The sequence below is a fragment of the Oncorhynchus kisutch genome, linkage group LG26 (assembly GCF_002021735.2).
Source record: "Oncorhynchus kisutch isolate 150728-3 linkage group LG26, Okis_V2, whole genome shotgun sequence".
Taxonomy (NCBI): Eukaryota; Metazoa; Chordata; class Actinopteri; order Salmoniformes; family Salmonidae; genus Oncorhynchus; species Oncorhynchus kisutch.
The window spans coordinates 51,288,297-51,302,780 of NC_034199.2; the positions used below are offsets into that span (position 1 = coordinate 51,288,297).

At 44.4% G+C, this 14,484-nt stretch overlaps 1 protein-coding gene across 3 annotated transcripts in view; it reads left to right on the forward strand.

Annotated features, from left to right (window-relative positions):
* The first annotated feature begins 270 nt into the window (after positions 1-270).
* The window catches only part of hce2l2 (high choriolytic enzyme 2-like 2), an 18,836-nt gene continuing 4,622 nt past the window's right edge, over positions 271-14,484 (forward strand). Inside the window, exons 1-5 of one of the 3 annotated variants that reach the window (XM_031806127.1) lie at positions 271-617; positions 2,035-2,183; positions 10,933-11,072; positions 11,166-11,208; positions 11,280-11,345. In XM_031806127.1, coding sequence (XP_031661987.1) covers positions 10,998-11,072; positions 11,166-11,208; positions 11,280-11,345 — 184 coding nt within the window. In that variant the 5' untranslated portion in view covers positions 271-617; positions 2,035-2,183; positions 10,933-10,997. Of the gene's footprint in view, positions 618-2,034; positions 2,184-9,845; positions 11,073-11,165; positions 11,209-11,279; positions 11,346-14,484 lie in introns of those variants that run through there. The other 2 variants (XM_031806128.1, XM_031806126.1) reach the window with 2 other exon arrangements.

Here is a 14,484-nt window from a genome sequence, read left to right on the forward strand (position 1 = left end):
AAATTTCCTTTGTTAAAATCCCCAGCTACAATAAATGCATCCTCAGGATGGATATACGGTTTCCAGTTTGCACAAAGCCCAGTGTAGTTCCTTGAGGCCGTCGTGGTATCAGCTTGAGTGGGAATATACACGGCTGTGAATATAACCGAAGAGAATTCTCTTGTGAGGTAATACGGTCAAGCATTTGATTGGTATTCTAGGTCGGGTGAAAAAAAGGACTTGAGTTTCTGTATATTACCACAATCACACCATGAGTAGTTAATCACGCAACATACACCTCCACTTTTCTTTTTCCCCCAGAGAGTTCTTTATCCCTGTCTACGCAATGAACTGAGAATCCAGCTGGTTGTATGGACCGGGACAGTATATCCAGAGAGAGCCTTGAATCCGTGAAACAGAGTATGTTACAGTCCCTGACGTCTCTCTGGAAGGAGATCCTCGCCCTGACGTCTCTCTGGAAGGAGATCCTCGCCCTGACGTCTCTCTGGAAGGAGATCCTCGCCCTGACGTCTCTCTGGAAGGAGATCCTCGCCCTGACGTCTCTCTGGAAGGAGATCCTCGCCCTGACGTCTCTCTGGAAGGAGATCCTCGCCCTGACGTCTCTCTGGACTAATAATGTTAGAAATAACACACACAAAAACCGCAATACTGAAAAGTTTCTTAGGAGCTACAAGCAGAGCTGTCATGTCTTAGGAGCTACAAGCAGAGCTGTCATGTCTTAGGAGCTACAAGCAGAGCTGTCATGTCTTAGGAGCTACAAGCAGAGCTGTCATGTCTTAGGAGCTACAAGCAGAGCTGTCATGTCTTAGGAGCTACAAGTAGAGCTGTCATGTCTTAGGAGCTACAAGTAGAGCTGTCATGTCTTAGGAGCTACAAGCAGAGCTGTCATGTCTTAGGAACTACAAGCAGAGCTGTCATGTCTTAGGAGCTACAAGCAGAGCTGTCATGTCTTAGGAGCTACAAGCAGAGCTGTCATGTCTTAGGAGCTACAAGCAGAGCTGTCATGTCTTAGGAGCTACAAGCAGAGCTGTCATGTCTTAGGAGCTACAAGCAGAGCTGTCATGTCGTAGGAGCTACAAGCAGAGCGGTCATGTCTGTCATGTCGTAGGAGCTACAAGCAGAGCTGTCATGTCTTAGGAGCTACAAGCAGAGCTGTCATGTCATAGGAGCTACAAGCAGAGCTGTCATGTCTGTCATGTCTTAGGAGCTACAAGCAGAGCTGTCATGTCTGTCATGTCTTAGGAGCTACAAGCAGAGCTGTCATGTCTGTCATGTCTTAGGAGCTACAAGCACAGCTGTCATGTCGTAGGAGCTAAAAGCAGAGCTGTCATGTCGTAGGAGCTAAAAGCAGAGCTGTCATGTCTGTCATGTCGTAGGAGCTACAAGCAGAGCTGTCATGTCTGTCATGTCGTAGGAGCTACAAGCAGAGCTGTCATGTCTGTCATGTCTTAGGAGCTACAAGCAGAGCTGTCATGTCTTAGGAGCTACAAGCAGAGCTGTCATGTCTGTCATTAGGAGCTACAAGCAGAGCTGTCATGTCTGTCATGTCTTAGGAGCTACAAGCAGAGCTGTCATGTCTTAGAAGCTACAAGCAGAGCTGTCATGTCTGTCATGTCTTAGGAGCTACAAGCAGAGCTGTCATGTCTTAGAAGCTGCAAGCAGAGCTGTCATGTCTTAGGAGCTACAAGCAGAGCTGTCATGTCTTAGAAGCTACAAGCAGAGCTGTCATGTCTTAGGAGATTTAGGATTTTATCTAAATCCTTTAGTTTCTTCTTTGATCCTTTACCCTGTGACCTGAGGACAAAATCTGTTTTTAACTTGTTTACTTGTTAAAGAACCCTACTAACCCTCCATTTTCCCTGACAATCACACACCTTCATCAGACAGTGAAAACTCTCTAAAAACAACCTCAATCACAGAGTACAAAAAAGGAGGTGTCTTACCTCAAGCGTCTTTCCTGGTAAAATAATAAATACATCTATTAGGCTTATATCCTTTATAATGTCAATAAGATTACCTATTAATCCCCTCCAGTTGCTGGACCAGCTCAGCCCTCCTCAGCCTCCGTGGCTCCAGCTCCAACAGGGCCCCACCCACTCCTCCTGTCTACGTCGCCATCACCATCCTCCGGTTCAGGTCTTCAGTGCTACACATTGGGAACCATAATAGGGATGGCCATGGGCGTGAGTAATTGTAATTGAATACTCTAACAGATGACGTAATGTGCTTTGTGTTTTGCCTGAAAGGAGAAGATACATTTTGTCCAGATTATTATAATTTTTTATTGTTGTCTTGAAATGTTAATTTGCTTTGACTCTAGTTTTCCCATTTGTACTATTTACTCAGTTGCATTCGGACTACTCCCTACAAACACAAGTGCTAAGTGACACAACCTCCCGTTTGCCTACAGAAATAAATTCAGATAAAAACGTATCCAACTGATTAGGGATTAACATGTGGGATCCTGGGAACACTTCACATTTCCAGAAAACAATTAACCGAGGTAAAGACAGATTCAGGTTGGATAGTCAACGGATATTCACCTGTTGTTTTCCTCACGTCCACCAACAGCAGTTAGGGACCGTCAACATACTGTAGTGACAATTCAAATTTTAATAGCTCTTTAACCATTACTCCTAAGGCGGAAAACTAAACCCATTGGCCCTGCAGTGATAGGGCATTGCATGGATCTGGCTCATGCCCTACTGGGGCGGCAGGGTAGCCTAGTGGACTAGTAACTTTAAGGTTGCAAGTTCAAACCCCCGAGCTGACAAGGTACAAATCTGTCGTTCTGCCCCTGAACAGGCTGAACCCACTGTTCCTAGGCCGTCATTGAAAATAAGAATGTTCTTCACTGACTTGCCTAGTTAAATAAAGGTAAAATAAAAATAAAAAAGTGGGGAGAGGTATCTTCAGCTTGTCTGGGAAGGGAGGGCGACATCTGATGTTGGTAGTACCATCCACACCCATTGATTTGCTGTGGAACCAGAAAACTGAGAAGTCTAGGTTCCCACGGATCACTGAATGTCAACTTGATGAAATTCAAAGGAGCGTACCCACATGTCAGTCAAATCACCCGTGGGGTGACTGTGACCCCCTCATGTCAGTCAAATCACCTGTGGGGTGACTGTGACCCCCTCATGTCAGTCAAATCACCCGTGGGGTGACTGTGACCCCCTCATGTCAGTCAAATCACCCGTGGGGTGACTGTGACTCCCTCATGTCAGTCAAATCACCCCTGGGGTGACTGTGACCCCCTCATGTCAGTCAAATCACCTGTGGGGTGACTGTGACCCCCTCATGTCAGTCAAATCACCCGTGGGGTGACTGTGACCCCCTCATGTCAGTCAAATCACCTGTGGGGTGACTGTGACCCCCTCATGTCAGTCAAATCACCTGTGGGGTGACTGTGACCCCCTCATGTCAGTCAAATCACCCGTGGGGTGACTGTGACCCCCTCATGTCAGTCAAATCACCTGTGGGGTGACTGTGACCCCCTCATGTCAGTCAAATCACCTGTGGGGTGACTGTGACCCCCTCATGTCAGTCAAATCACCCGTGGGGTGACTGTGACCCCCTCATGTCAGTCAAATCACCTGTGGGGTGACTGTGACCCCCTCATGTCAGTCAAATCACCTGTGGGGTGACTGTGACCCCCTCATGTCAGTCAAATCACCCGTGGGGTGACTGTGACCCCCTCATGTCAGTCAAATCACCTGTGGGGTGACTGTGACCCCCTCATGTCAGTCAAATCACCTGTGGGGTGACTGTGACCCCCTCATGTCAGTCAAATCACCTGTGGGGTGACTGTGACCCCCTCATGTCAGTCAAATCACCTGTGGGGTGACTGTGACCCCCTCATGTCAGTCAAATCACCTGTGGGGTGGCTGTGACCCCCTCATGTCAGTCAAATCACCTGTGTGGTGACTGTGACCCCCTCATGTCACAGTGAGGAATATTGATGAAGCTGGTAAAGGTGGTTCCTATGGCTCTGTCCCGGAGGATTGAAAGGGGATGATTTTTAGGGCGGTGCTAAAGAGATCTTAGAAGTAAACAGCGGCTTTGAGAATGATGATCGCATGCAATGATGAAGCAAAAAATGACTAGGTATCCCCCCCTTACCCCGTCACTGTCCATGTCTTGTTTTTAAAGGATGAGAGAAGTGCTACACCTGGTGGAGAGAGATTGTAAGACAGAAATAGTTGCTTTATGTGTGCTGTACGTTACGACATGACACGATGTAACGGAGGGTCCGTTTTTTTCAACTTTTCCCCAATACTATAGAGCCATTACCATGTCGACGCTTGAATAGAAACCTAGTTCACACCCCCAATTTTGACGTCAACACAGTCGCTACTGTCCCATTCGTTTTCTTTGTAGCCTCGTTTGAATGTCGCGGTTACGCACATTTGTATGGAATGGGGTGAGTTTACGTTAACTGGTTATAGTAGTGGTAGTGACTGGTTATAGTTATAGTAGTGGTAGTGACTGGTTATAGTAGTGGTAGTGTTTGGTTATAGTAGTGGTAGTGACTAGTTATAGTAGTGGTAGTGACTGGTTATAGTAGTGGTAGTGACTGGTTATAGTTATAGTAGTGGTAGTGACTGGTTATAGTTATAGTAGTGGTAGTGACTGGTTATAGTAGTGGTAGTGACTGGTTATAGTAGTGGTAGTGACTGGTTATAGTAGTGGTAGTGACTGGTTATAGTAGTGGTAGTGACTGGTTATAGTAGTGGTAGTGGTAGTGTCTACAGTAGTAATGGTAGTGATTGGTTATAGTAGTGGTAGTGACTGGTTATAGTAGTGGTAGTGACTGGTTATAGTTATAGTAGTGGTAGTGACTGGTTATAGTTATAGTAGTGGTAGTGACTGGTTATAGTAGTGGTAGTGGTAGTGACTGGTTATAGAACGTAGGTTTTGTGTCTCCAGCTGGTGACTGGTTATAGTTATACTAGTATATAATAGCCTGAACATGAGAACGTAGGTTTTGTGTCTCCAGCTGGTGACTGGTTATAGTTATACTAGTATATAATAGCCTGAACATGAGAACGTAGGTTTTGTGTCTCCAGCTGGTGACTGGTTATAGTTATAGTAGTATAAAATAGCCTGAACATGACAACAACATGGTAGCAACACAACATGACAACAACATGGCAGCAACACAACATGACAACACAGCATGGTAGCAACACAACATGACCACAACATGGCAGTAGCAACACAACATGACAACAACATGGCAGTAGCAACACAACATGGCAGTAGCAACACAACATGACAACAACATGGCAGTAGCAACACAACATGACAACAACATGACAGTAGCAACACAACATGACAACAACATGGCAGTAGCAACACAACATGGAAGTAGCAACACAACATGACAACAACATGGCAGTAGCAACACAACATGACAACAACATGGCAGTAGCAACACAACATGACAACAACATGGTAGCAACACAACATGACAACACAGCATGGTAGCAACACAACATGACCACAACATGGCAGTAGCAACACAACATGACAACAACATGGCAGTAGCAACACAACATGGAAGTAGCAACACAACATGACAACAACATGGCAGTAGCAACACAACATGGCAGTAGCAACACAACATGACAACAACATGGCAGTAGAAACACAACATGACAACAACATGGTAGCAACACAACATGACAACAACATGGCAGCAACACAACATGACAACAACATGGCAGTAGCACAACATGACAACAACATGGTAGCAACACAACATGACAACACAGCATGGTAGCAACACAACATGACAACAACATGGCAGCAACACAACATGACAGTAGCAACACAACATGACAACAACATGGCAGCAACACAACATGACAACAACATGGCAGCAACACAACATGACAACAACATGGTAGCAACACAACATGACAACAACATGGCAGCAACACAACATGACAACAACATGGCAGCAACACAACATGACAACAACATGGCAGCGACACAACATGACAAGAACATGGCAGTAGCAACACAACATGACAACAACATGGCAGTAGCAACACAACATGACAACAACATGGCAGTAGCAACACAACATGACAACAACATGGCAGTAGAAACACAACATGGCAGTAGCAACACAACCTGACAACAACATGGTAGCAGCACAACATGACAACAACATGGCAGCAACACAACATGACAACAACATGGCAGCAACACAACATGACAACAACATGGCAGTAGCAACACAACATGACAACAACATGGTAGCAACACAACATGACAACAACATGACAACAACATGGCAGTAGCAACACAACATGACAACAACATGGTAGCAACACAACATGACAACACAGCATGGTAGCAACACAACATCACAACAACATGGCAGCAACACAACATGACAACAACATGGTTAGTAGCAACACAACATGACAGTAGCAACACAACATGACAACAACATGGCAGAAACACAACATGACAACAACATGGCAGCAACACAACATGACAACAACATGGTAGCAACACAACATGACAACAACATGGCAGCAACACAACATGACAACAACATGGCAGCAACACAACATGACAAGAACATGGCAGTAGCAACACAACATGACAACAACATGGCAGTAGCAACACAACATGGCAGTAGCAACATGGCATGGTAGCAACACAATATGGCAGTAGCAACATGGCATGGTAGCAACACAATATGGCAGTAGCAACACAACATGACAACAACATGGCAGTAGCAACACAACATGACAACAACATGGCAGTAGCAACACAACATGGCAGTAGCAACACAACATGACAACAACATGGTAGCAGAACAACATGACAACAACATTGCAGCAACACAACATGACAACAACATGGCAGCAACACAACATGACAACAACATGGCAGCAACACAACATGACAACAACATGGGAGTAGCAACACAACATGACAACAACATGGTAGCAACACAACATGACAACAACATGACAACAACATGGCAGTAGCAACACAACATGACAACAACATGGTAGCAACACAACATGACAACACAGCATGGTAGCAACACAACATGACAACAACATGGCAGCAACACAACATGACAACAACATGGCAGCAACAGAACATGGCAGCAACACAACATGACAACAACATGGCAGTAGCAACACAACATGACAACAACATGGTAGCAACACAACATGACAACACAGCATGGTAGCAACACAACATGACAACAACATGGCAGCAACACAACATGACAACAACATGGCAGTAGCAACACAACATGGCAGTAGCAACACAACATGACAACAACATGGCAGTAGCAACACAACATGGCAGTAGCAACACAACATGACAACAACATGGTAGCAACACAACATGACAACAACATGGTAGCAACACAACATGACAACAACATGGCAGTAGCAACACAACATGACAACAACATGGTAGCAACACAACATGACAACACAGCATGGTAGCAAAACAACATGACAACAACATGGCAGTAGCAACACAACATGACAACAACATGGCAGTAGCAACACAACATGACAACAACATGGCAGTAGCAACACAACATGGCAGTAGCATCACAACATGACAACAACATGGCAGTAGCAACACAACATGGCAGTAGCAACACAACATGACAACAACATGGCAGTAGAAACACAACATGACAACAACATGGTAGCAACACAACATGACAACAACATGGCAGCAACACGACATGACAACAACATGGCAGTAGCAACACAACATGACAACAACATGGTAGCAGCACAACATGACAACAACATGGCAGTAGCAACACATGACAACAACATGGTAGCAACACAACATGACAACACAGCATGGTAGCAACACAACATGACAACAACATGGCAGCAACACAACATGACAGTAGCAACACAACATGACAACAACATGGCAGCAACACAACATGACAACAACATGGCAGCAACACAACATGACAACAACATGGTAGCAACACAACATGACAACAACATGGCAGCAACACAACATGACAACAACATGGCAGTAGCAACACAACATGACAACAACATGGTAGCAACACAACATGACAACAACATGGCAGCAACACAACATGACAACACAGCATGGTAGCAACACAACATGACAACAACATGGTAGCAACACTACATGACAACAACATGGTAGCAACACATCATGACAACAACATGGCAGTAACACAACATGACAACAACATGGCAGCAACACAACATGACAACAACATGGCAGCAACACAACATGGCAGCATCACAACATGATAACAACACAACATGACAACAACATGGCAGCAACACAACATGACAACAACATGGCAGCAACACAACATGACAACACAGCATGGTAGCAACACACCATGACAACAACACGGTAGCAACACAACATGACCATAACATGGCAGCAATACAACATGACAACATGGTAGCAACACAACATGACAACACAGCATGGTAGCAACACAACATGACAACACAGCATGGTAGCAACACAACATGACAACACAGCATGACAACACAGCATGGTAGCAACACAACATGACAACACAGCATGGTAGCAACACAACATGACAACACAACCTAGCAGCAGCACAACATGGTAGCAGTACAAAACATGGTACAAACATTATTGGGCCCAGACAACAGCACAAAGGGCAAGAAGGTAGAGACAACAATACATCACGCAAAGCAGCCACAACTGTCAGTAAGTGTCCATGAGTCTTTGAATGAAGAGATTGAGATAAAACTGTCCAGTTTGAGTGTTTGTTGCAGGTCGTTCCAGTCGCTAGCTGCAGCGAACTGAAAAGAGGAGCGACCCAGGGATGTGTGCGCTTTGGGGACCTTTAACAGAATGTGACTGGCAGAACGGGTGTTGTATGTGGAGGATGAGGGCTGCAGAAGGTATCTCAGATAGGGGGGAGTGAGGCCTAAGAAGGTTTTATAAATAGGCGACAGGTATACAGAGATGACGTCTCAGCCTCCAGTATTTATGCTGCAGTAGTTTATGTGTCGGGGGGCTGGGGTCAGTTTGTTATATCTGGAGTACTTCTCCTGTCCTATTCGGTGTCCTGTGTGAATCTAAGTGTGCGTTCTCTAATTCTCTCCTTCTCTCTTTCTTTCTCTCTCTCGGAGGACCTGAGCCCTAGGACCATGCCCCAGGACTACCTGACATGATGACTCCTTGCTGTCCCCAGTCCACCTGGCCATGCTGCTGTTCCAGTTTCAACTGACCTGAACCCTAGGACCATGCCCCAGGACTACCTGACATGATGACTCCTTGCTGTCCCCAGTCTACCTGGCCATGCTGCTGCTCCAGTTTCAACTTCCACCTGACTGTGCTGCTGCTCCAGTTTCAACTGTTCTGCCTTATTATTATTCGACCATGCTGGTCATTTATGAACATTTGAACATCTTGGCCATGTTCTGTTATAATCTCCACCCGGCACAGCCAGAAGAGGACTGGCCACCCCACATAGCCTGGTTCCTCTCTAGGTTTCTTCCTAGGTATTGGCCTTTCTAGGGAGTTTTTCCTAGCCACCGTGTTTCTACACCTGCATTGCTTGCTGTTTGGGGTTTTAGGCTGGGTTTCTGTACAGCACTTTGAGATATCAGCTAATATTTTTTATTTTTATTTGATTTGATGACCAGTTTACAGAGGAGTATAGAGTGCAGTGATGTGTCCTATAAGGAGCATTGGTGGCAAGTCTGATGGCCGAATGGTAAAGAACATCTAGCCGCTCGAGAGCACCCTTACCTGACGATCTATAAATTATGTCTTTGTAATCTAGCATGGGAAGGTGGTCATCTGAATCAGGGTTAGTTTGTCAGCTGGGGTGAAAGAGGAACGATTACGATACAGGATTTAACTTTAGCCTGCAGTTTACACACACACACACACACTCACTACTATCACTGCTGCTATTATTTATTACTGTGTATTTGTACCCCTCACTTTATCTACTTGTTGACAGATCACATTTCCTAGTTCATACCTTTACTGAGGTAGATCTGTATATTTATCCTACCACGATCCGTGCGTATATTGGACGTTAACTCACAAATAAAAGTACAATCTGTGAATATATTAAAATATTTTGTAAATAAAACCATAAACAGTAAATATGTACAAATATTTCACAAATTCAACCATAATTCAAGTGTTCTACACCATCACCAAGAAATGTGTATTATTTTGTTAGCATCAAACAAACAAAAAAACGAATTAATTGTATTTCAAAAGAACAGAATATCATATTTTAAATTGTATTATGTTACTGGTCTGCTCAATAACCTATGGCTATGTTGTCGCAAGTGCTCCCATGTATGTCCCTCCCTCCCTCTGTGTTGTAAATCTCTGTGTTGTAAAGAACAAACCAAAGAATGTTTCCACTGCAGCACTAAATCAAACATCTAATTTCAGCTAATTATCACCTAATGCATATTATAAACCGGGTCGTTCGAGCCCTGGATGTTTATTGGGTGAAAGCTGTAGTACAGTATATGAGACAATATGCCACGGGTATGACACAAAACGACTTGTTTACAGCTCTAATTACTATAGTAACCAGTTTATAATAGCAATAATATTTCTCTGGGATTTGTGGTATATGGTCAATATACTACGGCTAAGGGCTGTGTCCAGCCACTCCAGCCCTCAACCGTGGTATATTGGTCATATACCACACCCCCTCTGGCCTTGTTGGTTAAATATAACACTCCAAAGCTGGAGTCATTATCATTATGTCGACAGACATGACGCTACAGTGCTGAATGATGTTGATGTTTGCGAGGTGTATCCCACCATGCCCCAAACAGGAATACCTGTAGTTATGTTAAACAACAGGTTGAAGGCTCTACAATTAGGTTGTTAAACACTATAATGGATACTTTCTAGAGTCATCCCAAGAAGCTGCTGTATATAAGGCTGATGCCAGCAGTACTCAACATTTCCTGATTCCCATGATGGACTTGACTGTGTCTTCCCTGCTGTCCATGGTGGTTTACACCTGTTGTACCTGGGCCATACCTGCTCAGGTAAACACTAGTGCAAGTTAAACCTGTTGTACCCAAACTGTTTAATGTAGAGTTTTTATAAAAAGGACAATTATATTTCTCTCTATTTTGTAGAGTACCTCAGTGAGCTCCAAAAGGTTCCCCAAAAGTTATTCAGGTAAACAACAAACATATTACTCAACATTTCATAGTACAAGAATACCAGGATTAACATATTTTATGTTTCAGATGATCACATTATACGCAGTGAGATGACAGCGATGGATCAAATCATAGAGGCCAATGAGTTCCAAGGTAAGAAAACCCTTCATCTTTTGCTATAGGTCTACACTAGGCAAAAACAAGCCTGTCTCAGTGGACGAATCACATGACTGGTGACACAACGCACTTCCACGTTGTCTCCGTACTACTGTATTGTTTGTTGCTACTTGGCTTCCTGCCAAATGTTTCACTCTTAATAACTATTTCAATCAAACTCTGTATTTAACAAGTTTACCAGAAGTGAGGAGGAAGTTGGGAAATCTAGAATCTTTCTAGAGCTCCTATTTTGGAGAAGCAATGGGGGAAGCATTGTGCGATATACATTTGGTGAGAATGAGGGGACGATGGGGACTGGAAAGTTGGAAATGAACAGCAGTTTGTAGTTGGAGTGTGATTCACAAACAAGGATGTTTTTTTGGGGGGGGGGGGGGTGACCTGTTTGCAGTCTCGAATATGGTGAAGGACGAACTGGGAAAAGTGGAATCGGTTAGAGTGACCCGGAGCGGAATGATGCTGATTTTGTGTCAAAAGCATAAAAAGAGAACGCTCTGTGGCTCGACGGCGACGTATGATGTGGAACGCTGTGGTTTTCAGATTGGGGCACCGGTTAAAGGTGTCATCTCTGGCGTCTCGTTGGACATAGAGGCTGTGTGGTTTTAGGGATAACATTCGGGCAGTGGTAGACGCACGCCGATTGAATTAAATGATCCACGGAAAGAAGGAGAAAAACCGGTTTTACTGTTTGGTGGAATGGTTATCACAATGTATATAAAGCTCGTATTATATGAGAGTGAGACGATATGTCCAGAAGCCGCTGCAGTGTTTGGACACCTGGCACGTGTTTGTTGAAGGAATAAATATGTATTAGTTGAAGAGTCAGATGAATGTTGTTGTAATTGTGATGGGAATCACGTTCCCGGAGTGCCGTAGACGGATGGAGGTTACAGTGGATCAGGGCCATCCAGCAGGTCTCCTATGTGGAGGCAGTGAAAATAGTAGAGATGAGATGCCAGTGGATGTGCCACAGTGAAGGCCATACACGAGAAGGATCCCGACACACTAACAGTGAAGAAGGTGGACTTAAATAAATTGCACTAGTCAATCATTGTGAAGGTGGCAAATAGATTTCTAGATCTCCAGGACTTTATAGCAGAAATGTTACAGGGAGCATGAAGAGGCTCCGCCTCCCAGGTTCTTTAGTGAAGAGTACATTTTTTATTATAATTGTTTTTTACATTTTTGGGTCAGTTATTAAGAGAATATAGATAGGTTGTGACCGGCCCCACACTCCAATACAGTAGGGGGCGGTGTATGTACCTGTTAGTTGGTTGCAGTCGGCCAATAAAAACTCAAAGAAGAAGAGGAACAACATGTTTAGCAACATCTTCGTTTCAACCCGGACATTTTATTTGGACAAAAATCTGTAGGACCTCCTCCGGCAGAAAGAAAAAAAATAGTAACATTGTAGTGTCTGACTTCACTAATGCTCTGGTGGATGAATGGAAGCAAGTCCCCTCAGCAATGTTCCAACATCTAGTGGAAAGCCTTCCCAGAAGAGTGGAGGCTGTTATAGCTGCAATGTTCCAACATCTAGTGGAAAGCCTTCCCAGAAGAGTGGAGGCTGTTATAGCTGCAATGTTCCAACATCTAGTGGAAAGCCTTCCCAGAAGAGTGGAGCCTGTTATAGCAGCAATGTCCCAACATCTAGTGGAAAGCCTTCCCAGAAGAGTGGAGGCTGTTATAGCAGCAATGTTCCAACATCTAGTGGAAAGCCTTCCCAGAAGAGTGGAGGCTGTTATAGCAGCAATGTTCCAACATCTAGTGGAAAGCCTTCCCAGAAGAGTGGAGGCTGTTATAGCAGCAAAGGAGGGACCAACTCCATATTAATACCCATAATTTTGGAATGAGATGTTAAACGAACAGGGTTCCACATACTTTTGGCCAAGTACATTACCATACACCATACACCATTAAAACACAACAAGGACACACAGACATTACAAGCAGCACATCATCAATGGAGTTTTAAAAAAATGGTAAGAAGGATCTGCAGATCTGCACAAACGTTCTGTTTTGGCCCTGGGTAAAATGAATCAGTCTGCCATCGCACTGTGATGCTCCAGGTACTGTGGAGGGGCTGGCTAGTGTTGGTTATATCACTGTGATGCTCCAGGTACTGTGGCTAGTGTTGGTTATATCACTGTGATGCTCCAGGTACTGTGGCTAGTGTTGGTTATATCACTGTGATGCTCCAGGTACTGTGGCTAGTGGTGGTTAAATCACTGTGATGCTCCAGGTACTGTGGAGGGGCTGACTAGTGGTGGTTATATCACTGTGATGCTCCAGGTACTGTGGCTAGTGGTGGTGAAATCACTGTGATGCTCCAGGTACTGTGGCTAGTGTTGGTTATATCACTGTGATGCTCCAGGTACTGTGGCTAGTGGTGGTTAAATCACTGTGATGCTCCAGGTACTGTGGAGGGGCTGACTAGTGGTGGTTATATCACTGTGATGCTCCAGGTACTGTGGCTAGTGGTGGTGAAATCACTGTGATGCTCCAGGTACTGTGGCTAGTGTTGGTTATATCACTGTGATGCTCCAGGTACTGTGGCTAGTGGTGGTTAAATCACTGTGATGCTCCAGGTACTGTGGAGGGGCTGACTAGTGGTGGTGAAATCACTGTGATGCTCCAGGTACTGTGGCTAGTGTTGGCCTCTATAGTTCTAATCTTTCTGAGGACCAACTTATCCAGCATGGGCTCTAGTTTATCCTGGTTGGTGCCGATGGTAGATCCAGTCTTCTTGATGATTTTGTTAGGCCTGTTTGCATCCTCCCTAGTGATGTTACCCTGCCGGAATCAGAGTATTTCTCCACAACTCAGTGGTCCTGAGTCTGCACAGAACTGCCAGGACCCAGGATCAATGGAGACACTACAGTCTTTAATCCTGTATCTTTTGACACATTCACAAAAACAGTAATGGCCCACTGGACCCTATTCCAACTACTGAAAGAGCTGCTTCCTGTGCTTGGCCCTCCTATGTTGAACATAATAAACTGCTTCCTATCCTCTGGATGTGTACCATACTCACTGAAAGTGACAGTAATAAAGCCTCTCTTGAAAAAGCCAAAACTTGACCAAGAAAATATTTTAAAATATAAAAAAACAACAACAT